Source organism: Zonotrichia albicollis, chromosome Z (assembly GCF_047830755.1).
Source record: "Zonotrichia albicollis isolate bZonAlb1 chromosome Z, bZonAlb1.hap1, whole genome shotgun sequence".
Taxonomy (NCBI): domain Eukaryota; kingdom Metazoa; phylum Chordata; class Aves; order Passeriformes; family Passerellidae; genus Zonotrichia; species Zonotrichia albicollis.
The window spans coordinates 52,860,086-52,887,469 of NC_133860.1; the positions used below are offsets into that span (position 1 = coordinate 52,860,086).

At 34.4% G+C, this 27,384-nt stretch overlaps 1 protein-coding gene across 5 annotated transcripts in view; it reads left to right on the forward strand.

Moving 5' to 3' along the window:
• VPS13A (vacuolar protein sorting 13 homolog A) overlaps window positions 1-27,384 on the forward strand; it is a 101,928-nt gene that overhangs the window by 6,156 nt on the left and 68,388 nt on the right. For all 5 annotated transcript variants that reach the window (XM_005492402.4, XM_074533565.1, XM_074533566.1 and 2 more), the window contains exons 2-22: window positions 2,371-2,414; window positions 2,934-2,976; window positions 3,874-3,969; window positions 4,250-4,351; window positions 5,027-5,136; window positions 5,395-5,454; window positions 6,388-6,447; window positions 6,658-6,738; window positions 7,170-7,227; window positions 9,199-9,326; window positions 9,538-9,644; window positions 10,277-10,448; window positions 10,818-10,880; window positions 14,578-14,713; window positions 15,297-15,391; window positions 16,180-16,322; window positions 17,632-17,833; window positions 17,910-18,024; window positions 20,888-21,024; window positions 24,128-24,260; window positions 25,068-25,185. In XM_005492402.4, the coding sequence (XP_005492459.1) occupies window positions 2,371-2,414; window positions 2,934-2,976; window positions 3,874-3,969; window positions 4,250-4,351; window positions 5,027-5,136; window positions 5,395-5,454; window positions 6,388-6,447; window positions 6,658-6,738; window positions 7,170-7,227; window positions 9,199-9,326; window positions 9,538-9,644; window positions 10,277-10,448; window positions 10,818-10,880; window positions 14,578-14,713; window positions 15,297-15,391; window positions 16,180-16,322; window positions 17,632-17,833; window positions 17,910-18,024; window positions 20,888-21,024; window positions 24,128-24,260; window positions 25,068-25,185 (2,203 nt within the window). The remainder of the gene's footprint in view (window positions 1-2,370; window positions 2,415-2,933; window positions 2,977-3,873; window positions 3,970-4,249; window positions 4,352-5,026; window positions 5,137-5,394; window positions 5,455-6,387; window positions 6,448-6,657; window positions 6,739-7,169; window positions 7,228-9,198; window positions 9,327-9,537; window positions 9,645-10,276; window positions 10,449-10,817; window positions 10,881-14,577; window positions 14,714-15,296; window positions 15,392-16,179; window positions 16,323-17,631; window positions 17,834-17,909; window positions 18,025-20,887; window positions 21,025-24,127; window positions 24,261-25,067; window positions 25,186-27,384) is intronic.

Consider the following 27,384-nt stretch of genomic DNA (forward strand, 5'->3'; position numbering starts at 1 on the left):
TGTGCCATGTAACCTTACAGTTTCCTTCTGAATGTTTTAACGTGACGCAACTGACCTGAGGAAGTTGCACCTCATGCCTGGTAACTTGGTTATGAACCTGAACCTTTGCTCTGGATACCATTAGAATTACTTGCCATGAATACAATTACAATTAATGATATCTTCTTGAAGAAGCAATGTGGGGTTTTTCTGTGTGTTAAAATGGTCTCTGCAGAGTAAGCTTTATCAGGGAATAAATTTAGAGTGGAATTGAACCAATGGTATATAAAACTATCACCTTGTTATCGCTTTCAAAAACTATATAGTTCCAATTCCTAGAGTAGTTAACAGACTACTTTTGGAAATGCTCTCTTTGTTTTTTGGGTTTTTTTTCCCCCCTTTCTGTTGTTCCTGGCAATGTGTGTGTGTTTTAAGGCTTAACAGCAGTGGCATCAGCTGTCAAAAGCCATCCTTCTGCATGTAGTATTTCTCTGGAGAGGGTGATGTTAGCACATGTCAGATGTATACACTTCTACTGGAAAGTGATTATAAATTACTGCAATGAATAAATTAAAACATTAAAACCTACATAGTATTTTGTGGGTGCTATGAGATGGATGGATTAGTTTACCTGATCAGCTCTTCCATATCAGTTCAACAACTTGAGCCAATTCTTCTAGTGTGTACGCTTTTGAGATTTGGGTCCGGTTTCCCAAAATTGATGGTACTTTGAACAGTTGTTGATTGCCATTAGTGCTATATAACTGCAAGAATATTCTTGCAATTGGAGCTCCTATTTCCCCATACATTTTGCTGTTTCTAACATGCATCCCGAAAGAAAAGCATTTTTGGTCAATTCAATCTTTGTTTGCAGCCTCAAGTTGTATTCCTTTCCAGGCCTGTAATCTGCTTCTGGTTTCTGGAATCTCATTTCTGTCCCTGCTCAGCTGTATCAGATGTCTGTTCCATGTGCATGTGTTAATGCTATACAACTAGTTTGAACGTAACCATCACAGAAGCTCCATTCTTCTTGTAGATTTTGCAGAAGACATTTCATTGGACTGTGTGCATGTTTAAGTTATGAGTTTTCTGGTGCAAGTATTCCTTTTGTTCTGGCAAGTGTTTAATGTAAAGTATGTTATAAAACTGATCTTGCAATTTAAATTTTCTGTGTTCACAGAATACTGAATTTCTCACCTTAAAAATTAGATTACTGAAATACTCCCTGTGAATTTTTGTAGGCCTATAAATAAAACTGGCAAGAATAAGATCTTTTGTGGGCTAAAATTCCACTCACATTTACTGTTGCTAGATTTCTACAAGGATAGGAAACAGATGGTTGAGGAAAAAGAGGCTAACTTTAGATTTCAAAATGGGTTCTTACAAAATTGAGACAAGATTTTCCAGCATCTTTACTTTGAGTAATTTTAGTTTATTTTCATGGACATGCAAGTGCCATGAGACAATCTCGGATATTATTTTGTGGAATGATTAATCGTCTTTCATGGATATTTGATATGTAGGCTGTGAATCTCTCCACAGTAGAAGTTTTGGGAACCATAGGTCATGGACCACTGGGGTGCCCCACTGTGAAGGGGAAGGGAGCCCCCAAAATTTGTAGATACCTGTGGTCAAAAAGGAACCCCAGAAGTTAGTGTGTCTGTAAAAACTTAAGAAGTTTTGCTAATAAATTATATACACAGTGTGGAAGTTGGTGTAAATTAGTCTCTTATAGTGTAAACACATGGTAGTAAGTCTTGGATAAGGGATGGGTGAAAGAGAGGAGAGACACACAGAGACTAAAGGGTGGTACAGAGAAAGAAAGGAAGGAACATCGGCTGTCCTGACTCCAGCATCATTGCAGTGGATGGAGTGTCCATGGTCGTGGAACACATGTGTGTTCAGGTTTGATTCTGGGTACCTTTACACAGTTAAGATTTCTGTGCTATGGAGCTAATTTGCTTATTTACTGTGCAAGTGAGTTATCACTTGCAGTTTGTTCTTCTAGACCTTTCTGGAAATGGGTCAGAGGTCTTCCCTCCATACTGGATTGACTTTAGGTTGACAGTCTATGCCTACTTCTTGACCTCATTCCTTGATTTATGCTCTATTTCAGGAGCCAGAACATAGCCCTTTGTCCAAGAAAAGTTCTGGCTTATGTCTGTATGGCCGCCTTTTCCTGCCACATCCTATTCTTTCTCATGACGTGTTCTTACCAACTAATCTTTGTTGACTCCACTGCTGTCCTCCATTTGTGTTTGAGACATTAGGCCCCTTGTCTTCTAGGCTTCTGTAACCCACTGATTCAGACTCTGGGACTTGCAGTGTCTACCAGTTGCTTATTGCTTATTTGCTTATTCCAGTTTTTCTTGTTGGCTTCTTTTCTTTTAGGAGCTGTAGCACTGAAAAATCTGGAAATAAAAGAAAATGCACTGGTAAGCTAGTGAAAATAACAATAATACTTGCAAAAATTATTCCTGAGCTATGTTTTATGTGTTTAATGGGCTTAATGGGTTTATTGTGCATTTTTTGATTCTTATTTTAGAACACACTTTCTTTTAAGTGGAAGCTTACTGACTTGCTTTCTCTGCACCTATATAGATTATTTGATTAATTTGAGATTAAATCTAAAGGGCAAAGTGTATACATTTTTTCCCCCTAAGAGAGCTCTCAGCGATTACTAAAGGAATGTGCTTAGGCAAGAGCAATATTGAAAGACCTTTTTTTTGCTATAGCTCATGAAGCTAGAGCTTTGTTTTTGGGAATGTATTTAGCCTAACATAGCATAACAGTCTAAATTGGTAACCAAATGCTTGCTTATCCATTATACTGACTTCTTTTTTTCTGTGGTTGACGGGTAAGCTTGTTAAGGTTATCATGATACCTTTTCCTGCATTGGAACATATCACAGGTTGCTGAATTGAACTTAAATTTTCTAAACCTCTTTCTTTCAGAGTCAGTTGGATGTGCCATTTAAAGTTAAAGCAGGACATATTAGTAAGTTGCATTTTATCTTGTACATATACAGGAGTTTCTGTAAGTGCTACCTTTCCTTGCAAGTGGCTTTAGGCATCCTAAGCAAGTAATTTCCATATGTTTGTTGATTTGTATACTTTGTGAACTCTAAAGTTGTCTCTTCTGAAAAGAAACTTTGAGGAAACTCCTTTCAATAAAGTATACTGGAGTCTTGTTTAATCATCTCAATATTAATGAGAAAATAGCCCAACACTGCAAAGATGAGCAATTGGCAGGACTGGATCTTGTTCCTTGTCTTTACAAGACTCCACAACTGATTTTTACCTTTCACTTGCCTTTTCTTCTCCTTCCTTCCTTGTTTTTGCGAAAATAAAAAGTTTTCTTTTTGCAAGTTGATTGTCTGGTAAAAGTTTTTTCTTAAAGTAAACTAAGTCTAAAGCCATATGCTTTCTTTAAATGACCCTGGAATAATGTGTTTTCTGTGACTGATTTAGTATTTTATTAAGATTTGCACTTGGGAGGCACTTAACCTCAAGATCCCTGTGTTCACAAAACCTAGTATTTAGCTGACTGATGATGTGTGAGCTTCCCATGTGCTTTTCTTTCTCTGAAGATGCTGCAGTGGATTTTCAAGGAGGGAGACATTGCTGTTAAGAGGGAGGAATGTATTTCAAAGAAATAAAGAAAGACTGTAGAATTGATAGTTCTAATCATGGAAAAACATCTCATGTTGTCTGTGTATTGTGTAAGAAAATACAACTCAGCTGAGGCATCTTTTGCCTCAGGTGCACTGGGGTAATTTCTGTCCAGTATAATAATTGTTAAAGAGATTTTGTGTTTAATATCAATTATCTTTGCATTTCTTTTCCAGCCAGCTATTTAATTGTATACTTCAACCTTTTTCTTTTGTGTTTGTAGGTCAGCTTAACCTACAGATTCCATGGCAAAACCTTTATACTCAACCTGTTGAGGCAGTCCTTGATGGAGTTTATTTGCTTATTGTGCCCACAGCCAGTAAGTTAATGTATAGGAAGAAGTGACTATGGATTGGTGGGGTTTCAGAATTATCAGGAATGGATTGATACTGTTTTTTGTGAGCTTTATTCTTAGTAGATACTTTTAGCAATTACAGTTAAATAATGGGGTGGAAGTCTTTCAGTAACTGAGGTTTCATCATCTAATTTTTTTGCTATGTAACTGTTACAAAAACATAAAAATTACAGTTTTTGAAATAGTATCTTTAAAAAATATAAAAGGCTTTTTGATATTATGCATTTTTGCTTTATGTGTTTAGCCATAAAATATGATGCTGAAAAAGAAGCCAAGCACTTCCTGGAAGCAAGACAAAGGGAATTGCAGAGAATAGAAGAAGCAAAGCAGAAGATAGCTGACCAAGGTAAAGGTGGGAAAAGCTAATGAAAGTGATGCTGCGTCTTTTTTTACTTTAATCCAGAAAGATGCAGATTTTGTCAATGTCTTCTACATTCTTGTTTTTTCCTTGTTACTTAAAAACCTATGAGTTATGATTTTTTAGGTATAATTGCCATCAGTATTGCAGAACCAGCATTCATTCTGAACATAAAAAGTTTTGAGCATTGATGTGATCTGATATAAATTAGACTTTTGAAATACTGCTTTTTTTATCACATGTTATCTGACAGTTTCTTTCCTCTTTCATAAGAAAGAGTTTGTTTCCAGTGTCAAAGCATTTTTACCAGTATAGCTTTTTAAAGGTTTGTTACAATTTCTTCTTCATTACATGCGGATTGTAATCTTTTTAAATTCAACTTCTGGTACTTCCAAGAAGTATGATTTGCTCTCTTAGAGTATTGGTGGGTGCTGGTCATACTTTTGAACTATCTGATTCTTCACTCTGCAGGTAGTAAAGCTAGGAAACCTTTTAATCTGAGAGTGTAAATTTTGTGGATTATACAGAGCAAACATGTATCTATGCAACTGGAGTATAATGTAATAGAAAACACTTAAGCTAAATGTATTGTGTTATTGTTTTGTCTAATTAAGAAAATATTGGAATGTAAACAAAATATTAAGTTGTTTTCCTTTAACATAGATAAAGTAAAAGAAGAGAAACAAGACACTTTTGTAGAAAAGCTAGTTACTCAGGTCATCAAAAATCTTCAGCTGAAAATTTCCAACATCCATATTCGCTATGAAGACGATGTAAGTGCTTTTGTATATCTTACCGTAAGGGACTGTGCACTGTAACATAAAATTGGGAACCTGTCTGATTTTTTCTAGTTGCTTTTTATGCTGAGAGAATATTAGTAAAGTTGTGAACTTTTATTAATTTGATAAAAAAACCCAAACAAACTGAAAAAAAGCTTGGACAAAAATGTAAAGATACTTAAATTCTTAGCCAAATATATGCTTGTAGAGTATGAAATAATTATTTTTTTGTCTTTTCCTGTGTTCTGTTAGATCACAAATCGTGATAACCCGTTGTCATTTGGGATTTCACTTCAGAATCTAAGTATGCAGGTAATTTTATTTCTCACTTTTTATCTGAAAAACTTGTTAATATATACCAATAGGTGAAGTTGTGCTTTTGTGTGTTGTGCTTTCTGGTAGCATACTGTCTAATGGAAAATACACCTGTAATTATCTGCAATGTACAATGGTATGGTTTCCAATACACTTTCCTATATTTGGGCTGTTCATTCTGAATATTTTACTGAAACTGACTTGAGCTCCAAAAAAAAAAAGTTACTGGCTGATAACAGGAAGTGGTGGGAATGGAAAAAGAAAAAAAAAAGATGACATTTTTTTTCAACTGGAGCTAATTTTTTTTTTTGATCTGTGAACTGCACTTTAATGTGCTTAGAGTAGTAATCACAAGATGGTATGAAATTTTTTTCTGGAAGACTATGTAGTAGGATCAGTATGTTGGTTGCTGAGTTGCACTGATTCAGTAGTTTTTGCTGTCTTAACTGCTGGTTTTATAGAAAATATGTCCTAAGTAAATGTTACTTTCTTGAATGAAATGGTGGTTTTGTGAATGCTTTTTCCTAGCACATTAAAGGGTCTTCTTTAGGCTCAAACTAAAATTGCTTGCTTCCAGAATTATAAATTAATTCTTTCCCTTGTTTATCTCTGTCCAAAGAGCCTGTCCAAAAATATTATTGGTGTAAAGGAAAACAGTTTACAATAATGAAAGCAGAATCTTAGAGTACCTTTGGTTCTTGTGTACAGCCTGTCAGAGTACATACATGTACATGTTTTTGGAGGAAGTAGCCTTTTCAAGCTTTCACTTAAAGTAATGCATTAATCATCTTAAATCAGAAGATTGTATTCCATTATTTTCCATGGCATTTAATTACAATGATGTAACTGTCATTTTGTGTAGTTTGTTTCAGTTATAACATGTTGGTGGATTATAGATACTGGAGTATTTTTGTTTAATTCTCATTTCAGACCTCAGATAAGAATTGGAATCCTTGTTTACATGATGAAACTGCCAAGTTGTTCCACAAGGTACAGTATAGCCAGTATGCTAAAGAGAGACTTGCTAATAAAACAAGCTGCATTAGAGTTTCAGAAAGTAAGATCAAGAAAACATGTAACCGTGTAGACTCTATAGCAAAAGTAACATTCTGAATATTTTTATTCATCAGACTTTGTGAAATCCAAATTATTAATGTAAAATTTGTGGATAACAATACATATGTTCTCTTGTATTTTCAGCTTGTGCGACTGGATAATCTTTTTGCTTATTGGAATGTGAAATCAGAAATGTTTTACCATGGTGGCTGGGATGAATCATTGGTAAGATAGTGTATCTAGTCTTCTAGTTGAAACTGGGAAGCAGAGAACATGCTTCACATTCAGGCCTGCTTCTTTTTATGTCAGTGTCCTGGGTTATTGTTTGTAACTAAAAGGTTTTTTTGGGAAAAAACAGTGTATGTTAAGGCTTTTATGTGATGAAAGTATAATTCTCATCTGAGAAAGTTAAAAAAATCAGTTTTGTGCCAGTAACAGAATTTAGACAATTGACGGTCATCTTACCACTGTTCAGTGATTTTTATTAGCTAAGTATAGACATACCATTCTGTTAAAAACATAGATGAGTATTTTGAATTTTACTTTGAGCCAGAGGGATTATCTGAGAGCTGTTTAAAAATGCTAACATTTTGTACTTTAAAAACTTTATCTGGAAATAGAAGTGCAACTTACTGTTCACTCCATTGCGTGTGTAGGTTAACTTAAAACAGGGAGTTGCCAGCCACAACATGATTCCAGATGGTTATGATTTTGGTAAGTGTTATTTAATTGTAGTATTAATTTTTAATTGTAATTTTTACTTCATCTCAGTGGTTGTCACTTTGGCTGTTCCTCAAAGATTTTACTAAGGAGTGCAGTTTAAACCTGGAAGAGTAACTGTCTTTGTGACAGTGAATACTGTATTGTTTAGGTATATAAAAAAAGTCCTGATAAAAGTGAGTCTTGAGTCATGTATTATTCTAATGGAATGTTGTACATAGATTCTCATTGTTAACATCTTTTGATTAATTCCTTTATTTAAGAAGTTTAGCAACAACATACGCACTGTGTAAGTTGGGTGAATTCAGATTAGCTTGAGTATGTTTTTGAGGTCACCTACTTTATGCAAACTATCTTTCTTCCATGAGAGGTAGAAATAGTAATCACACAACTTTGAAACATTAATTTCTTTTTTTTTTTTTTTTTGTGGGAATATTGCAAGTTATATTGCTTTGAGTATTACTTTCTAAGTCTGAAAATCAAAATCACATTGGCATCACTCAAATATGGTGATAGTTTGCTTTTCATTGCATGGAATCATGTGTATCTGTGTGACTGTTTAGAAACTGTTCACAAGTCTGAATGGCCTTGGGAGTGGCTTGTTCTCCAGCAGGAAAGTCCTCAGTTCTCTATAGCCGGGGTTAAAAAAAGCACTGTCAGTTTTATGCTGCTACCTTCCCCGAAAAGAGTCTCTATGTTGACTGACAGAGAACTATCTAGTAATTTCTTCTGATTCCTTACCCCTCTTTTTTGGTTGCTGGATTTGATTATTTTTGCAAGGAAACAAGTATTAAAACATTGTAAGTTGTTTAAGTCTTTATGTGGTAAGTTCAAAATGGGTGTATGTAAAGCTTAGGATTCAAGATTTACTCTCTTAAAATTCAGCAGTGCCATCAGAGATGCTAACTATGATAGTGTACTGTGGTAAATGAAAATTTGGTCCCATTTGAGACAAGTCTTTAAAAGTCTAAAACTTTGATAGGAAGGTAATAAGCATGAAGTCCAATTTTATCACTTAATGTAAATAAACAAATATTATACTTAAATAAACAAACAAACAAATATTATACTTATGTATAAGAATCATAAGAAAATGAACTTTAGGAAGCTAAATATAGGGAGAAAATTAATTGAAATGCTACTGTATAGAGGTGTAGCTAAAAGTTTCATGGTTTTTTCTTGCAAAACTGCATGTTTCCACTACTATGAACCTTTCAGAGAATTTGGAATATTGGATATGTAGGTAATGTATCAGTATTTTTGCTGAGATGAAAGAAGTAATATTTGAAAAAAATGATTTACACAAATTCAGATAATACAAAAATTCTTACTGTTGGATCAATTGCTGAAACAGATGAAAATATTGAACTAAACAGGGCTTCAAAAGCCTGATATTTCCAAACTGGAACAGATAAAATAGTTCTGCTCTGGATCTTTTTTCTTGTGATATACCTCACTTTTATGTAGAATGCATATTGATTTTGTTCCATGCTTACTTGGGCTTGAAATTAGAAATATGAAGTGTTTGGTTTTAACCATTGTTGTGATTATAATTTATCAAAGAGTAAAGCATTTGTAACAGCAACAACAACAACCAAATTTTAAGAAGTAAGAGTTCCTATAGTGAAATAAATGCTGTATTTGGAACTGTCTTGTATTATAAGTGTATCAGAACCAAAATGATCCCATTTGTTACAAATGTAAACTATTTATTGAAACATCTGTATGTAATTCAGTGTACAGGAAAGTTTGTGGTGGTGCTCTGCAAAATTTGGTAAATGTTGCCAGAGTGAAACTGAAAATTGAGATTGTGTTCTGTTTTAAGTTGTGTTGGTGCAGTTAGTGTTTTTCAAGTCTAGCATTCTAAAACGAATAGTCTGGCATAATTTAAGATAAATATACGTGTAATTTATTGGAGTCTGAAATAATTTAATTGCACTTTTTATATCAACTTGTATTTTTTAGTATTCCGCCCCATTTCAGCTAAAGCCAAGCTCCTTATGAATCCTCGATCCGATGTTGACTTTTCATCACCGAAAATAGATCTAGATGTAAACTTACAGGATATAACTGTTGAATTCAATAAGCCACAGGTACCAGTTATTTTTCTGAAGTTATATGTAATGTAGTAAAAAAGTTAGTTTGCAAGAATTAAGAAAGGTGGTCTGAAATTTTATAGTGTACATGTGGAGTCCATTAACGTAGTCTTGGTTTTTTTTGAAACTGATTTTCACTTCAAAGAGAAGCTTGATAGCTGTTGTTCTCAGAAAGATAATAATGCTCAGTTTGAATTTGTTTGCCTAGTACTTCAGTGTTATGGAGCTTCTTGAGTCTATTGATATGATGACTCGAAATCTGCCATATAGGAAGTACAGACCTGATGTTCCAGTGCACAACAATGCCAAGACATGGTAGGTAACCTTAGACTTTGAAAATAATTTGTTAGTTATTAACCTGAAATAATTACCAAGGAATTGCTTCTTTCTTAAGGAGGTTAGAACTCATTTCATTCTGAAAGGAGGTATTTTGTTTTTACAATTCTTTTTAAGCTAGCATTGTAGGAGGTTGAGGAGGACCTCATCATACCAAAGTTGTGGATACAGTATTTGAAAACCTGTGATTGCACTCTTAAAGACCATTATCAGGAACTTAAGTCTCAGAGTATTTTTGTGTCATAAATTTGTTTAAGTGAAAGCCCCCCCCGTTACATGTTAAGTAGCTCTACAAGAACATAGCTATTGCCTAAAAACAGTCAAACCTTTGCAACACAGATGGCAAGGATTTGATTTCTTTTCAGAAGATTCCTTAAAAATATATTTTTATTACTCTCACACATGCATGCATAGATTTGACAGCAATCTGTCAACTTTGTATGGGGAAAAGAGAGTAAAATTCTTAGATTTCTCAGCTCAGAAGTATGCTATTAGTCTGGAGATTTCACTCTTGACAACTTGAATTTGTATTAAGTGAGAGTCTGAAAGCTATAGGAGTCTTTTCAATATATGAAAAGAAAGATAAGCTATACATTTGTGTTTGCTTTTAGGTGGAAATATGTTATTGATGGCATCCTTAAAGTAAATGTTCAACCTAAACTCCAAATGTGGTCATGGGAACATATTTCACATCATAGGAAGCAAGTGAAGAACTATAAAGAGTTGTATAAAACAAAGATAACATCAAAAAAACCTAATGAAGAAATCTTGAAGTTGTTGGAGGTTAGTAACTTTCTGTTGAAGGCTTAAATAGTGTTCATCTTGATACTTGTTTAAACTTAAATGTTAAAATGTTCCTCAATCACTTCTAAGTTAAAATAAAATTTTCAGTGGCCATATTTGCAACTTGTCACTACCTTTCTTTGTTAGTAGTATTAACAAATATATGAGGTGTATCTTTAAATTAGAAACTGCAAGAAAAACAGCTTAAGCTGGTGTGCTGTTCTTTTCCAGGTTTGTTTTAAGTTTTCAGATTGAGTGAATTAACTTGGATTGCACGAATTGAAGTGCTTGCTGTTGTTTCCTGTAAACTGAGCTGTGGAATGTAACAATTGTTGAATTGTCAAAAATAATGTCTTATCTCTCTTCTAGGAATTTGAAAAGACCTTGGATATTTTTAACATCACTTTAGCAAGGCAGCAAGCAGAAGTTGAGGTAAAATTGCATCATTTGAATGAGTGTATGAATAACTGAAACATAAGGTTGTGGAGATTTTAGGCAGACGCCTTTGAGCTATGGTGATTGAATTGTGTACAATACAGTCTTTCAATTTTCCTTGTTCATGGTTTTTTATTATAAGGCATAGTTAGTTTTTCAGCTTGTAATTAAACAAAAATTAAATAACTCCATATGCTCTTCCTTCAAAATGAACTGAGCTTGGATAAATCCCTTTCTATTTCTGGTGGGAAAGATCTGTGTGGAAAATGTGGCCAAAGGATAATGGAAGTTAAATGGAAACACACCCAAAGCAGTCCCTCCTCACAGCAGCCTAGACTATTAGTTTATTCCTTTTTTTCATGAAACTGTGTTACATTGAGCAATCACCTGTACTATGTTGACTCTTTGAGAAGAGATGCAGTGTTTCTCTTTGCAAATGTTACTCAGAGTACAGCAAATGCAGAATGCATTTAAGAAGATTAGTGCAATTAGGCAAGATAATGTGACTTGAGCAGTTCAGCTAATTTGTTAGCCTTGGTTTTCCTAGGTTAATGTACTGCTTAGTTATACATACAGTGTCTGAGTGTTTTTCTAGGTCACTGAAGTGACATATTTGTAGTTTTTCTGAAATCTGTGATATTTCTCCATTAATAATTAAGGCACCTAAAAGTAAGCAGAAGGTGTAGTTTACAATCTGAAAGAAAGCAGTCATTAATAAACTTTATAAAGCTCAGTTACTGCTTGTGGCAGTGCTTGAAAGCAATTTGATTTTTTTGTTGTTGTTTTAGTATGTGAAGCATATTTAATATAGTATAAATGCAATTGCTTCAGTCACAGATATTGTGCTGCTAACCTAAAACTCTGAAGAGGAATCTGTAAATTTGATTTTTCCTTCTATTTGTCTGTATGTACACCCCCATTTGAACGCTTGTGTTCCCATTATTCAGGCTCTAACAGAACCAGAAGAAACATTCATGACTGTTCGCCTTCAGTTTATCCAAACTGGAGTGCTTTTCAAGGGGTGGTGGAAGGTTTTGTTCTGGTTTAGTTCTCATTTGATTTTGTAGTGTATAGTTTGTCTTGGTTTTATCTTTTTCCTTCAACTTCCTTCCTTCCCCCGGTGTGATTATGCTGCTTACAAAGGTAATGTCATATTGCATTCCTGAGTACCTTCAAATCCTGAGTTTTAAGATACATGTCTGTGACATTTAGAAGTAGGTTGCAAGAAAATGAATTTTCAGTTGTTTGGGCTTTTAGTCTTGCATTTGAAAAATGTTAGAAGTACATCTTGAAAGACGTGCTGGCTGATTATCTGAATATATTTAATAGTATTGAAAATCAGGTCACAGTGATTTTAAGTTGTGTTCTGTCTCCATCTATCTGTCAGGTTGCATCTGTTTTATTGTTATCAGGTCACACCTTTGAAAAAGATTCAAAGGATTTAGAAGAGAAAAATCTACTACTGCTTCGGTATCCTGACAGTTAGCCTTAGGTCTGCCAGATATTTAAAGGAGCACCCATTAGATGTGGGCTTTGTAAAGCCAGGCCAATGATCCTGCTGTTTGTGAAGCTTCTCTGTTTCTTAAAAGCATACCCTAAGAGTTGACTTTCAAGGGCTTACTTTATCTAGACCTTGAAATCAAGCTCCTCAGAAATCACTTTCGTGATCACAGTGCTGATTTTCAGGCAACTTTGTAACCAGAACTTTATATTCCAAACCTCAGACCTCTTCTGCTTCTTATTGCAAGTGTTTCAAGTACCAAATAGTAGCTTCAGCTTCAGTAGCTAAGCATCAAGTCTCTGTATCAGCTTGAGAAATGTTACCCTTTCAACCTAGGCAGACTTTTAGGATTTACTTCAGTGAGAACGCAGGATAGAGTCATGGCATCATTTAGGTTGGAAATGACCTGGAAGATCAAGTTCAACTATTAACAGAAAATTGCTATGTCTACCAGTAAACCATTTTCCAGAGCACCACATCTACATGCCTTTTAAATACTTCCAGGGGTACAGACTCCTCCACATCCCTGGGCAGCTTGTTGCTTTGCTTGGCAACCTTTCAGTGAAGATCCTTTTCCTAACAGCCAATATAAACCTTCTCTGGCACAACTTGAGGCTATTTCTGCATGTTCAGTTTGCTTGTTACTTGAGAGAAGTAACAAGAGGCTGACCTACCTGACTACACCCATCTTTCAGGTAGTTCTCTCTTCTAGTCAAAATAGTTACCTTGCTGATTAAGCTTTAAGTCTATAACTGCATTGGTTACTTAACCAATGTAAATGGAGGAGAGGGAAAGTTCAAGAAGATTCTTCAGCAAATCTTTGTAGTTCCTATACTACACAGATTATTTTTTTTCTTCATCATTGCAGAAGTGGCTTTTGTCTGCAGTCTCTCTTTGCCTGGGCCCTGGTGCCTGTTTCTGCCTCAGACATGTGAAAGAGTCATAGCTTTAAACATCACTTATTCTCCATGGCAGTTGTCCTTCAGCACCAACCCCTCAGTATCCCAGAAATCTGTGATCTCACAGATTTAACCTTATTTTTTCTAAGGCCTGTCCATTTTTTATTTGGGTCATTCACTTTGTAACATCTGCTTGCTGATATGGTAGCCTTTATAAAGGTTAACCTTTATAACCTTATAACCTTTATAAAGAGGACTTTTGAGGACTTCTTCAAGCTTCTTGTAGCTTTGTGTTGTTAGACTGACATTCTGCATCATATCTCTGAGGTGAATCAATAGTATAAATCCAGAAGCCTTTACGTTTTTGTGGTGAGTTCTGCCTTCCTTTGTCTAATAGGTGTGTAGGTATGACAAGTCCCTACAGAGGAGTGATTTATAGTCAGCTGGTTTTTTTTCCTAATTGTGTTGCAGAATGCTGAGAAGGGATTCCTGTCTCACTTCCACTACAGTATCTTTAAATGTAGGGCTTATTTGCAAATGATTGTATTTTTTTGGATTGTATTAGTCACAAAGAAAGTTAGTTTGTGTGGATCACTATAGTTCTGAGAACAAATTTGTCTCTTGGACTCACTTGATGTTTGTTTGCCATCCCCATGACAGACTTTCAGTGATCAATTTTGGATGTAGTCTACACTTCCTTTGAGGACCCTGTATTGGAATCATCACTGGCATCAGATAGGGCATCCACTAGTTGTGGAAATAATGAATGTGGGAGGAGGGAGGGCTTCCTTGCTATTTTAACTGTATGTATCACATGCAGGAATAGTTAGAGTAAATACTGTATTATGAGAATAAATACTTTTTAAATTGCTTTGGGTATCCATCTTGAAATGAAAAATACAGGGCTAATGTAAAATTTGGCCTGTGATGGCTATTTAATTGCTTATATATGTATTTTAAATTATTTAGAAAACCATTGCATATAATTTTGTGGTATTTTTATGATGAAAGCTGGAGAGAAAATCTGCTATGTAAGAAATGTTTATTGACCTTTTATATGCTCTGTTCTTTCTTAAAGGTGGTTGTTATTATGCAAATTAAAATAGGCCCAATAATGCACTGTGTACTTGAAAAAGTGACTAGAAGGGAAACTAAATAAAAACATTTTGCCTTTTTAATGCTTGTCTAATGATCTTTTGATATGTTAGAGCTGCTCTGGGTCTATATTTTTCTTAGGAAAATGAATAAAAAAGCATTAAGAAAATTACTTACCTGAGTATTTTTTAAATTTAAGGCAGCCAAGGCTGGATTGAAAATCTACAGACCAGGAGTAAAACAGGATGATGAAAATTCTGGTGGCTGGTTTAGCTGGATATGGAGCTGGTCAGGTGGAAAAAAGGATGAAAAAAGCCAAGAAGTAAAGGGTTCAAGTATGATAATTTACTGGTATTCTTTTTGTTACTAAGAATCTATTAGAGTCCTAGGTACTAGCAGTGGAATTTGTAATCAATTTATTACTGTATGCATTTTCTCTTAGCCTTTTCTTTTGCTTATATACTTATTAATTGCATGTAACAGAGGTTATACAATTGTACAACTCCTCCATAGTTCCTTCTGAGCTGTGTTTAATACAGTGGAAATTAATGGAATGTAAACAATTTTACTTGCATTCATTTTAAAATTTGTGTATTTCGTGAAATGTATGTTTGATATATGAGGCACCTAGTAAAGATTATGGAACATAGAAAGTTAATCACAAAGGCTGCTTCTGTTGTTAGCAAGATAAGAAATAGAATAGGTAAGGAAAAAATTATAAGAGCATTTTAAAGCATGCTTTAGATTTGCAAGACTTGGCTTTAAACCCAAGGGTATTTTCTTTCGCTAATTCAGGACAGTAATGTTGACAGTATCTACTCTGTATTGTAGAGCTACCAAGCACAGAAAAGTGTAGAACAGTATTTGCATTTTTCAGATCTCTATATTCAGTTTAACTAACCTCTTGAATTGTGACAGGTCTTGAACAGCTGATGACACAGGAAGAGAAGGCTAAACTTTATGCTGCAATTGGATATAGTGAAACAGCTGTGGATCCAACCCTTCCAAAATCAGTAAGTCATAGCTGGCTGTATGGTATAGCTTCATCTACTAAAAAAATCTCCAAAGATGATAGGAAATCACTTTTAAATTACTTGAAGCTTTGTCTCTATATTTGAATATTGTTCTAATACCTTTTAATGAAATTACTGCATGCCAGTTCTCTGCATCCTTAGATGCAGTTTTAATATAGTGGTTACAAAGCTAAAATATCCAAAATTACTTTTGGATATTCTTAAATAGTAAAGAATAAATTTTTACTTGCTCTAACAAGAATAGGATAATAAATGTCGTGTATTGAAGTTTAAATATTGAAGTATATGAATATATCATCTTACAATATTCAAAAGCTTTTTAAGAAAATGCAGTAGGGAATCTTAACAAAGGATCAGGAAGTGCACTGTAATCTAAAATATGAGTGATAGTAGATGAGGTAGAATAAGTGATTATATATTATATAAAGAAAGATGATTCAAGGATTGTACTGGGAAAGAGCAACATTTTGAACCATTCAGAAATGGTCTGATAAATCATCTTATTGTGTGATACCAAGAATGATATGATGAGCTGCTTTCTACCTCTGCATCAGAGGGTCTTTTTCACAAAATTTGGTAAAGATATAAAAGACTCATATTTGTGAGGATACTCTGCCTCTTTGTAGACTTTTACACCAGCTATGATATGAGCTATGCGCAAAAGCAGTAGTTTCAAACTTAGTTGTAGCTTTCATCTCTTCATAAATTGTATCAAGATGGATATTAATGTATTTTATACTCCTCTGTTGTTTTTTTGACATGTCTAGTATGAAGCCATGAAGTTCTCTGTGAACTTATTAAGCATGTCGATATCAATAAGAGAAAACATGCAAGCTCCTCAGCTAATAGAATTTGCATTAACTGACTTGAGTACGGTATTTACCCAACGACCAGGTGCACAAGCAATAAGGTGAGCTTTCTCTATCAAACTGGTTTCGCCTCTCATGAAATGATGGTGATGACAACTAGTAGGCATTTTAAGACTGTGTTATGATATTTAAGTGTCATTCCTTTTGCAGTCTGGAGTGAAGTTGTTCTGCGGCTGAGGGATAAATCATGGATACTCTTCCCATGTTTGAATTCTCTGCATCTCCAGAGCTTTTGGTTCCAATATGGATATGCTCCTTTTTTTTTAATTTTCAGTTTGTCATTGTTATGTGCAAACAATCCAGTTACAAACTTGTTATTTGCTTTGAAAAGTGACTGTTAAGTTTCATTTTGAAACTTAACCTGAGCAGGGTGATCTTGTAACCACTTCTTTGTGGGCATTTAACATGATGGAAAAGTTCTTGTGTTCCCAGTTCACTTTTGGATTTGTGGAAGAAAGATGTAACTGATGATTTTTCCTTTGTTTTATGCTCTCAGTAGGTGAGTGAAAAGCATCTAGTGAAATATTTCCATTTTATTTCAAATGCACTTAAAAATTCTGGGAGAAGGTAACCCTCCTCTTTTAAACCTTGTTCCCTCTACTTTGAGATGAGTATAATATATGTATAATATTAAGATAATATTGATCTTGATTAACCGTATGTTGAATTTTTTCTAAGGTTTTGCATCTGTGTTTTCTGCTGGTACTCTCGTGCATCTAAATGGCCCTGACAATCCTATTGTACTAAGAAAAAGAGAAAAAATAATACATTTTTTACAGTAAAATATTTTTCTTAGAGTGTTGGGAGATAAAAAAATCTTCAACTGAGAGCTCTTGCAGAGGCGGATAGCATTTTGGTCGAAAAAAAAATCCGAGATCCAAAAATTACTCTTGGAGTAATTAGGCGATTTATCTTTGTTTTTTTCGTTTCTCTGTGCCAGAACCATTTTGTCTCTTCTGTATGTCTGTTTCCCACTATAAATACACCTTCTAATTCCTGAAGTCAAACTAAAGTATTCTCATTTGAATTTTGCAACTTTGCAGAATCTCTTACCTGCCCTGACACCTGCCCTCATGAAAAGTGTATGAAGGAAATAAGTTAGATGCCCTATTGTATTTAGGCAGGGGCAGCTAATAGACACAAAAGATAATGAAATGGAAAATAGATAACACAGGGATGTATGTATTAAATCCTTAGAATAAGCTGTTTATAGTTAAGGTAGGGTAGAAACATATTGTACTGGTTTATGTTTTATTTTTTTTTCCATCTAATTTTTTATACTCTTTCCTTGTAATTGTACTTAGCCAGATGGATATTGCATCTGAACAGTCTGCTTACATTTCTGTACAGGTTTGAAACAAAAATTGCCTCACTTGAAGTTACAGGCGTGTCTCAAGAAAAGTGTACACCCCGTCTCCTGTCTTCTCGAACAGCCTATTCAGATGACAATACCTCACTTTTAAGCATAATGTTTGAGACTAATCCTTTGGATGAGAAAGCAGATCAGAGGATTAGAATAGAATCACAACCACTGGAAATAGTATATGATGCAGTAAGTAAATATTTGAATAAGTTATAAATTGTCAAAAATCCTACTTAATAGTAAATTTACTTTATTTTTTTAACAGATGACAGTAAATAACTTAGTGGATTTCTTTAGACCTCCAAAAGATGTACATTTAGAGCAATTGACATCGGCAACTCTGATGAAGCTTGAAGAATTCAGGGAAAAAACATCAACAGGCAAGTGCTGCATGCTCTTCTCACAGCACACTCATACAAATTTTAGTTTGTAGGAGTGCTGAGTGTATCTTTCTCTATGGAGATGTGTGCATCCAAGTCATAGCTTTCTAACACCTAAATAAGGTGTTTACCACCTGCTCAGTTAGCACTATTTGCTGTCATAATTTCATCTACATGATGCTTCTTTAAGGAGTGTCTATAGTGGTTCAGAAGAAATATGAAGAGCATATGTACTTAGCATATGTATTTTTAGCATATGTACCTTCCTAACACACCACCTAAATAGTTGAATTATTCTATCTTATTGCAGTATGTTTATTCTAGGTATTGAATAATTTAATGTTTATATCTCTTTTAACTTTAACTATTTCTACTTGTAAAAATATTTGTAAAATGTGCTCCAAAGCCATAGATAATCTTTCAGTATTTTTCACTCCATACAGAGTTAAAAGAGTTTGTTACATCTTCTGTTTTGTTCGTCTGGTATGTAGAAGGCCTTAGTTATTTAATACTCCTGAAATACTGATTCTGAGATATTAATCTTCTAAGTTAACCCCTGAAACCTTTTCAGATTTCTTGTTTCTCAGGAAATTATGCCTTTGTATAGATGTTTTTGATTTGCTGACTTCCTTGATGAATATTGATTTTGATTTGGATTGACTCAGTTCAAGGTGTATAAACTGTATTTATCTGCTTTCCAGCTCATCAGTTTTATAGCCGTTACACTAGTTTTAATTTCATCCTGCTTATCTCTAGAGATCTTGTATTTTAAGACAGGAATGTAAGTCCTGAGTACTGTGAAGACTGACACTGAGATCTGTGGACTTAATTTGTTCCAGTAAGGATGTCTGAGGCTTTGTAAATCAGAGATGTATCCAGCACAGTGTCCTGTTTCTGTGGATGGGAGTGGATGCAGAAGGGAGATATTATATATAAATTATTTTTAAAAGGAAAAAGCAAACAATGGATGTTTTCTTAAACCTCTTATAATTTCATAACCTATTAATAATTAAATTGTAAATATAAAAAAATCTGCATACTGTAGTGGTAAAGATTTTAAGAAAACTCAAGCAAAAAGTTTATTTGATTACTTCTATCAGGCTAGTATTGGGAGGGAAATCAAGCATCAATAGTATTTTTATTCATTAGTTCTTCTTTGAGTGAACTGTTTAATTAAGGACTAATATCAGATTAACTAGAATTATCGGCTTCCTTGTCTTTTCTTTCAGAAATTTCTTGAGCAATATTGACAATATTGATACAACAGTTCATTGTTGATTTCCTAGATGAAATTTTAAATTTGTTTTATATATAATATGCTTGGTTCTCTGCTCATTAGCAGCAAAAATAGTGGTGTTGATCATAATTAATATTTTGTGAAAATACGAAATTGTCCTCTGTGTTTATTCCAGTTGAGCATATCATTACTGTAGAGGTATATCCAATACTGTTTATACCCTCACAAGAATGCCATGTTGTCCAGAGTAACCTAAAACCTTGTTCCAGTCACAAATGAAAAATTTGATGATAATGTCTCAAAATATGCAGTACACTGCTTGTAAAATCTTGTCTGAGTTTCAGAGAATTGCCAGTGAAAAAAGATTTCATCTGCAGAATATTCTGATGCAGGAGACTATGCTAAACTCAGAGGTAGAATAAGAAAAGTAGAAACATAGAAGTATAATTAATATGTTCAGACCTACAGTCCTCAAGAATGAGTTCTTAACACTTTTCTTTGAAGCAATAGAAGGCAGCTGGAAAATATAGGGGAACTGTGAACTGCAAAATTGAAGGAACTTGGCACACTGGATTTTCAGCATTGAAAAACATTAAAAAAGCTTGGTTTGCCAGAGCTCAGTTTATGGATTCTACTACATTTTTTCCCAAATAAAAGAAACGAGAAAATATTTACTTGACCTTTCTACATTACTCAAATTCAGCTAGCCAGTGCAAACTGATAAAATCCTGCTCTTCTTGTTACTCCAAGTTGTTTTGTCTTGCAAATCCTGAAATGTAGTTGTCATCCAGTGCTTTACTGACTAGCCTAGCTCTCCTCTGACAGGGCAACCTTTCATAATGTAGCAGATTTAATTGTTTTCTTACCAGTGGATGTGTTTACTGTCATGTTGTTATCTTCATAATTCATTGTCTCTACTTCTGTGGTCATCAGCTTGTTGTAAACGGTAGATATTTAATGAGTTGTGGCTACATCATAAGGCAATTTCCAGATCTAACTTGGAGCAATACCATTCACTCTTCAGCTGAGCGAAAAAGCAGAATTTGATCACAAATCTTATGAATGTCTGATTTTCCCAACTATTTGTATGATTTTTGAACTTAATTTTTGTAAGATCATATATTTGCATATCTTTGGTGTCTCAAGAAGGAGATGTTTGTCAGCATTTAGTGTAAACCTGTGTATCTCAGTATCAAAAAACACTAACAGTTTGGTTAGTGTAGTTGGATACTCAAAAATAAGAAATTCTAGAGCAATTAGATTTCTGAATCTATGGAACATAGTGGGTTAATGCAGTACTTTCAAAGTTGCAGTTCACATTCCAGTTCTTCTCTAATTTCATCTCTGCTCAGTGGGAAGTATTTTTGAGTTTGCATATGTCACATTGTTGTCTATACTTGCCAGCACTATTTCCTATCATCGTTTCATCTACTTGATGCTTCTTTAAGCACTGTCTATAATGAATGAAAGAAGAAATATGAAGAGCATATGTACCTCAGTTATTTAGCATATAGAGTTTGTTTAAAATTAGATCTGATTTTCTTTTTGTCACTTTCTTTTAATCCTACAGGTTCTGTATGAATTTCTTTTGTTTGTTTGTATTTAATAATTGTACTGTTTTTTCAGGATTGTTGTATATTATTGAAACCCAGAAAATTCTTGACCTCAAAATAAACCTCATGGCTTCATACATCATTGTTCCACAAAAAGGATTCTATGACCATACATCAAATTTACTACTGCTGGATCTTGGTAGCTTTAAAGTATGTATTTACGTAATAACGTAATTTACTGAAAATAATAATAATTCAGCTTTTTACCTGATTTACAGTTTCTTAATTTGAGTTTCATGGTCATGAACAGTACCATAGTACTTACTCTTACACTGCAAGAGGTGCTCTTACTCTTGTAAGAGTATTAAGTATTTATTTTAAAGTGCTTTGTAGTCAAGGCAAAAGTTACTGAACTCTTCTCAGTGGATTTGTTCAGTGCAAAAGAATTGCTAGAAAATACCCCTTCCCTAGCCAGAAACTACTGTTGATACTTTGGACTGTTATGTGCAAAATGTCTAGTAATTTTTTACATTGCCTTACAATTTAAAATAGTGAACTTCTTTGTTACATGATTAAAGGGTATTCTTGTTTTTCATATTATTATTACTTACCCTTTAATCACTGAATTTACTTTAAAATGAGGAAAGTAAACATACTGGCAATTTTTAAGATAATTTGGATGAGATTGGGGGTGTGTTTGAGATAATGATTTATTTTTTTGACTTTTCCCTTGCATGAGGTATGTAAAATTATAATTTATCACTATAAAAAAGGAATAGACTTTGAAATAAAATAGAAGAGACTTTATTATTAGCGGTCTTCTTCTTACTCAGTGATGAACTTGTGTACTTCAGGATAAGTGATCTTACATGCATATAGGCAATTTACTTTTTATTTACTTGTATTCTGGGTAAAATTGGTTCTGCCACTTAGTATGTGTTAAGATTGCTGTCTGCTTTTTAGCAAAAATTTGTTTCAAATCCTAAGATCTTGCTAATGAGAATAAGTTTTCTATGTAATTTCCACATAATTACTTCTGAACGTGTGATTTCAGCTTGAATTATAGAACAGTTTGGCTTGGAAGAGACCTTTAAAGGTCATTGAGTTTAACCTCGCTGCAATGAGCAGAGACATCTTTAACTAGATCAGGTTCCTCAGCCACCTGTCCATCCTGACCTTGAATGTTCCCGGGGTGGGCGTACGCCTCCTCTCTGGACAAGTCGTGCCAGTGTCATACCACTTTACTTTTAAGAAAATTCATTATATCTAGTCTATATCTACTCTTAGTTTTAAGGTGTTACCCCTTGAATTGTCAGACCAAGTCCTGGTAAAGTCTGTTACCATCTTTCTTTTTGGCCCACTCTAAATACTGAAAGGCTGCTGAAAAGTCTCCCCAGAGCCTTCTCTTCTTCAGGCTGAACAGCACCAGCTCTCTCTGCCTTTTTCTTAGAGGAGATGTGTTCTGCTCCCTTGGCTACAGGACTTGTGCTCCAGATCCCTTCCTAGCCCTTCTGCCCTTCTCAGGACATATTCCAGCACCCTAATGTCTGTGTTGCTGTGCGGAACCCCAAATAATGTATAGTATTCAAGCTGCAGCCTCACCAGTGCCAAGTACAGGGGAACGAACAATCCCTCCCCTTGTTCTGCTGGCCACACTATTGCTTTTGGCCACCTGGGTACTCACTGGCTCTCATTCAGATGGCTGTCAATCAGCCTGACCTGCTGCTCTCCTCCCTGAGCTATGTCACTAAGCAGAGGGATTCTCTGCTTAGGCACACCTCCCACAGGTGTGCTCACTGCTGCTGTCTGGTGTTGGCATAAGAGTCAGACACATCCTGCAGCCTGGCACCTGGGTGGCAGCATGTTCCCACCAGAGCTCTGATTAGGTGCATCAGTCGTGCTGATGATTTGGTAATGGGCTGCTGCAGTCCAACTGCGGGTCTGTGCAATAGGTCATGTTTAAATAGAATGTGTTGGATTGCTTCAGAAAGTAGAATTAGTGAAGAAGCTTACTCTGTGGATTCAGTGACAGATAATTTCACTAGCTCTTCTGAGTATTAGTCATTTGTAGGCAGTTTGTAGGGTTGGTACTTTGTAGTTGTTTGTGTGCTTGAAACAGCCTCCTAATGGCCTACTTCCCTTTCCACCCCATACAAGATTACTCTTGGAAGTGTTACATAGAAGAACACATTTCAAATGTAGACTTCAGTGTGTGTGGCATTTTTTTCCTGAAGTGGATGAAATTTTTGTAGTGAATGTGACTCCTAGGTTGGTTCCTCTGATTTAATAGAATTTAGAAATACCATGAGAAAATACCAGAGAAAATTTAGTTGCCTCTCAGGATATGATTAGTAGTTCTGTATTCACTTCTACTGACATATGCTTAAGTGAGAGGTGGGTCGTTTGTTGAATGAGAATGTTTAACACAAAACAAACAATCTTTTCCCTCAGTTGCATACTGGAAAAGATCAAGCCCCAGGAGGAAAAATGGCATGTAAAATTAAAACTGTGCCTCAGTAGATAAATAGGGTTATTAATTTAGTCATTCTGAATTTGCATCTCCAAGTTATTTTTAATGTAAAAGTTACAATGGACTTAGAGTCCAGCAGTACTGAAAAATAAATTCTGTGTCTTAGATGCTAGTTTTTCAACCTCTTTTAGTTCCTTTGAATATTGCCTGGATTTGACAAAACCAAATATGAATACAAAATTATTATTCGTGTAAGGATGAGGACAGACACATTTCATCAGAGATGAACATCAGGGAGGATACATACAAATGTGAAATACCAGAGAAGTATGGGTGTCCCAGAGCTGAATCAAAGGACTATTGACTGATACTAAATGAAAGACATTGATGATGAACAGTCCAAATCATCTTTTCCTCTCTAATGTGTCACAGCTGGATTCAACAGAGTTCAGAAATACCTTTCACGTGTCTGAGTTGCTTAATGCAGTAATATTTTATATATAAAAATTCTGAATGATTATTCTACTGATTAAAAAGGGTTTGAGATTTTATACTTTGGAGTATAAGTCACTTATTGAAGAAAATTATTCTGTACATAGTATATAATATATTTTAATTTGCTTTTTGTTCCTTTCTTTGTGGAAGAAATGGTGTTAATACTCTGATTTTTGTTTTGGTGCAGTCTAGAAATTTTAGATATTTGCTGTGCTGTGACAGTTGTAAGACTGTGGTCTATAGTGAGGACTGATTCATTTGTTATGGTAGGAACAAGTATTTGTAGAATTAGTGCCCTGAATATTTCTGAAATTGATTTATACTTTTTTTTTTTTTACGTATTTTAAGATGGCAAGCAAAAGTCGTTCTGATTTATCAAAAATCAAAGCAGGGAAAACCTCAATTGAAGATATAATGTCCAGAGCTTATGACAGTTTTGATGTCCAGCTCAGTAGCATGCAGTTACTGTACAGCAAACATGGTAAGTATTCATGAAAGTAATCTTGCTTTATATGACTGAATGTCATATAAATGTGATAGTGGTTGTGCCTCATATTTGTAGCTGAAGCAGTGGAGAATCTTTTGGAATGTACTTCTCCAAACGTAAGTGTTCTAAATTCAGTACTATCAACATACGATGAATTTCCAAAACATACCTTCAGTTCCAATTTTAGCAAATTCATAATAAAATTCCTTTTGTTGAATACAGCTCATTTGATTTGTTGCATAGTGAGTGTAAGACTGTAATTACTTTGTTTATGGTATTTTCCTTCAGTGCCTTTGCTTTTCTCCAGACTTAAAGCAGAATCCACAAGTAGTTGTAGGTTTGATCATATTTTTGAGGGTAAGGAAAGAATGTGAATTGAACTACTTCAATAAGGTATCAAAGGAAACTTTAGTATTTTGGGAACTAGCAACATAGAGTCAATCATAGACTTTTTAATAATTTAATTCCTAATCTTTTGGGTTTAATTCAATTTAATGATTTAACTCTCCAGGGTAGAATACAGAGCCTAAACTCCCAGTACTACACATGTTAAGAATTGGGTCCTGGGAAGTCTGCCCCATGGATGCTGTAGCTGTGAAGATGAGAGTAGGAGAAATTATTAATTAGTCTTGTATGTCCGAAGTTCAGATGTATAAATACATCTGTTGATAGAACTATAAAAGAGATCGTGGCACCTGAATTTTTAGGAATATGTACTAATATCAGATACTTGAATTCTGTGATGTGTACTGAGAAGGAATCTCTTTCAGTATTTAAAGTAGATTTTCTCTGCTTTTGTAGATGAGAACTGGCGAGAAGCTCGGAAACTGAAAAACTCATCTCAGTGTATCTTGCAGCCCTTGGATGTAAACCTGGAATTTAGCAGGGCTATGGTTGTTACAGATGCAAGAATGCCCAGGTATGTATTTTCCCAATTTTGAAATTTTATGGTAAACTACTTTTATGAGGGGAAAAAGAGGAAAAAATAAGGATCTGGTTATACCTGTGCACTTTCGCATTGGCTGTATTTAAATATTGAAAGTAAAATACGTTTATCTAGAAAAATAGAAAATAAATTAAAATAAGTTTTCAGATACCAAAGAGGTGATAGAATATTGCAGTAGTATGCTTAAAATATTTAAAGATTTTTATTAAAGATAATTAAGATATTACTACCTCTTCTAATTCAGTCTTCCTAATAGCTGCATTTCAGTTCTCATTGAAAATACCAAGGAGCTAAAAATCTGAATTTAAAATCAGTTCTATAAATACCAAAAATATTTTGAAAAATAATGGGCTGTCATACTCCCTCTCTTGTAACTTGGCTTAGTGTTCTAGTTAGTTTACCTGCTGTGGAAACAGCTCTTAATGCCTTGCATTTCCACTTAGGGTTGTTTAGTGAAATTTTTTTAGTTATAGAAATTGTACCAATCAGAAGAAAATAATTAGTACTGTTAATAACGATCAGTGATTGCATGATATAGTGCTGCCACCTTCTGGAAACCTGGGCGGCCAGATTTTGAATTTTGATGCTTACAAAACATCTTAATGTTTTCCCTCCTTGCTTTTTCTCTGTTGAAGACAGTCAAATAAGGGGAATGCAATTCACAGGAATCTTCTTATGTTAGAAAATGAGATTTCATTTCTATGGTCATATAACAGAATGACATAATTTTAATGTAGGTTTGCAATTCACATCTCTCAAAAATTACACTGGTGTAACTTGGATTAAGGGGAGTCTTCTCTTAATGTGTACATGTCCTGCAGTATTGCAGTACTACCTGTCTGACTGTCTTGGCTACCTTATGTACTTTGGCAATTCATGTGTCAAACAGATTCTGGAAAATTCCTGCGTAATTTTTCTCTATGTCACATTGGGCACAAATGATGAATGTTAACTGTAGCTTTTGTGTCAGCAAGAATCCCCTAAACTTTACTAAAAAATTTAGCATAGTTGAATAGGGTTAAGTATATAGTTTAGTTGAATATTATGCTCACATCAGTTACATATATATGTATATATAAAAATATATTTTTAATGTACATGTATCTGTTCCTTTATATTTCAGTTTTTATAAGCATACTGTCATGTAAACCCAATATTATATTTTTCCGGAGTTTTTAAATTAATATTTGGAACTGCCTGCATAGAACAGCATAGTTCTGTTGAGAAAAATGAGTGGAAAGATGTTGCTTTTACAGCAAAACCTTGCACCAGAATTGTTGTTTAATGTAGTAGATGTTTACAAATTAGTTCTTAGTTTGGAAGCCCCCTACTTTATATTTAGTCATCTGAAAAGCAAATGATTGGGTGTCTCTATTTTTGATTCTTTGATTTTATGTCTTTCAATGACCATTAAACTCATTTGAATTCCTTGCAATTTTCTTGTTCAAAACAGTAATGAATTTACTAGGCTTTGTCCTGACTTTGTTTAGAAAGGCACATTTCTATATTGCTACCTTGAGGAGAATACTAATTTAGGTAATTTTGGTAATGACTGCTGTATCAAAGGACTTTCGATGTTCATCTCTGTTATCATCTACTTATACTTCCTAATCATTAAAATAGACTTTCATTCTGGTTGGATGTGAATATCTGCATTTGTTTCATTTCTGGTAATAGGATGCTCCTTATTAAATATCTAGACTACTGCTGTAGTGGGCTTAACTATACATGAGTTCTAGGAAGTATTCTGTATTCTTTTTTTGATCTTTTGAGCCCTAAACATTCACATGCAAAAAACATCTCCGCCTTCTCTGTGTAAAAGCTCAGTTATGTGATTTATTGTAAGTAATTAAATTAAATGCATGAACATGAGGGGGCAATTTCTGATTGTAAGGAAACTGTGCTTTACGTAACCAAACTGGAAGTGGTTATCAGTAGTATTTGTAGTCCTGATCCACAAGACTTTGTAGCAAATGGAATATCAATGACACTACTAAGTGGATAGTTGCTGATTAAGTAACTTTTCTGTGTGCAACAGAAGAGTTGCATATATATATATATATATAAATATATCTATGTATAAACACATAATACATGCAATGGTTAGATGAAGAATTTTTGGACCCAGAGGACTTCAGTGTTTTTCAGAAGAAAAAGAATGTGAAGTTTGAT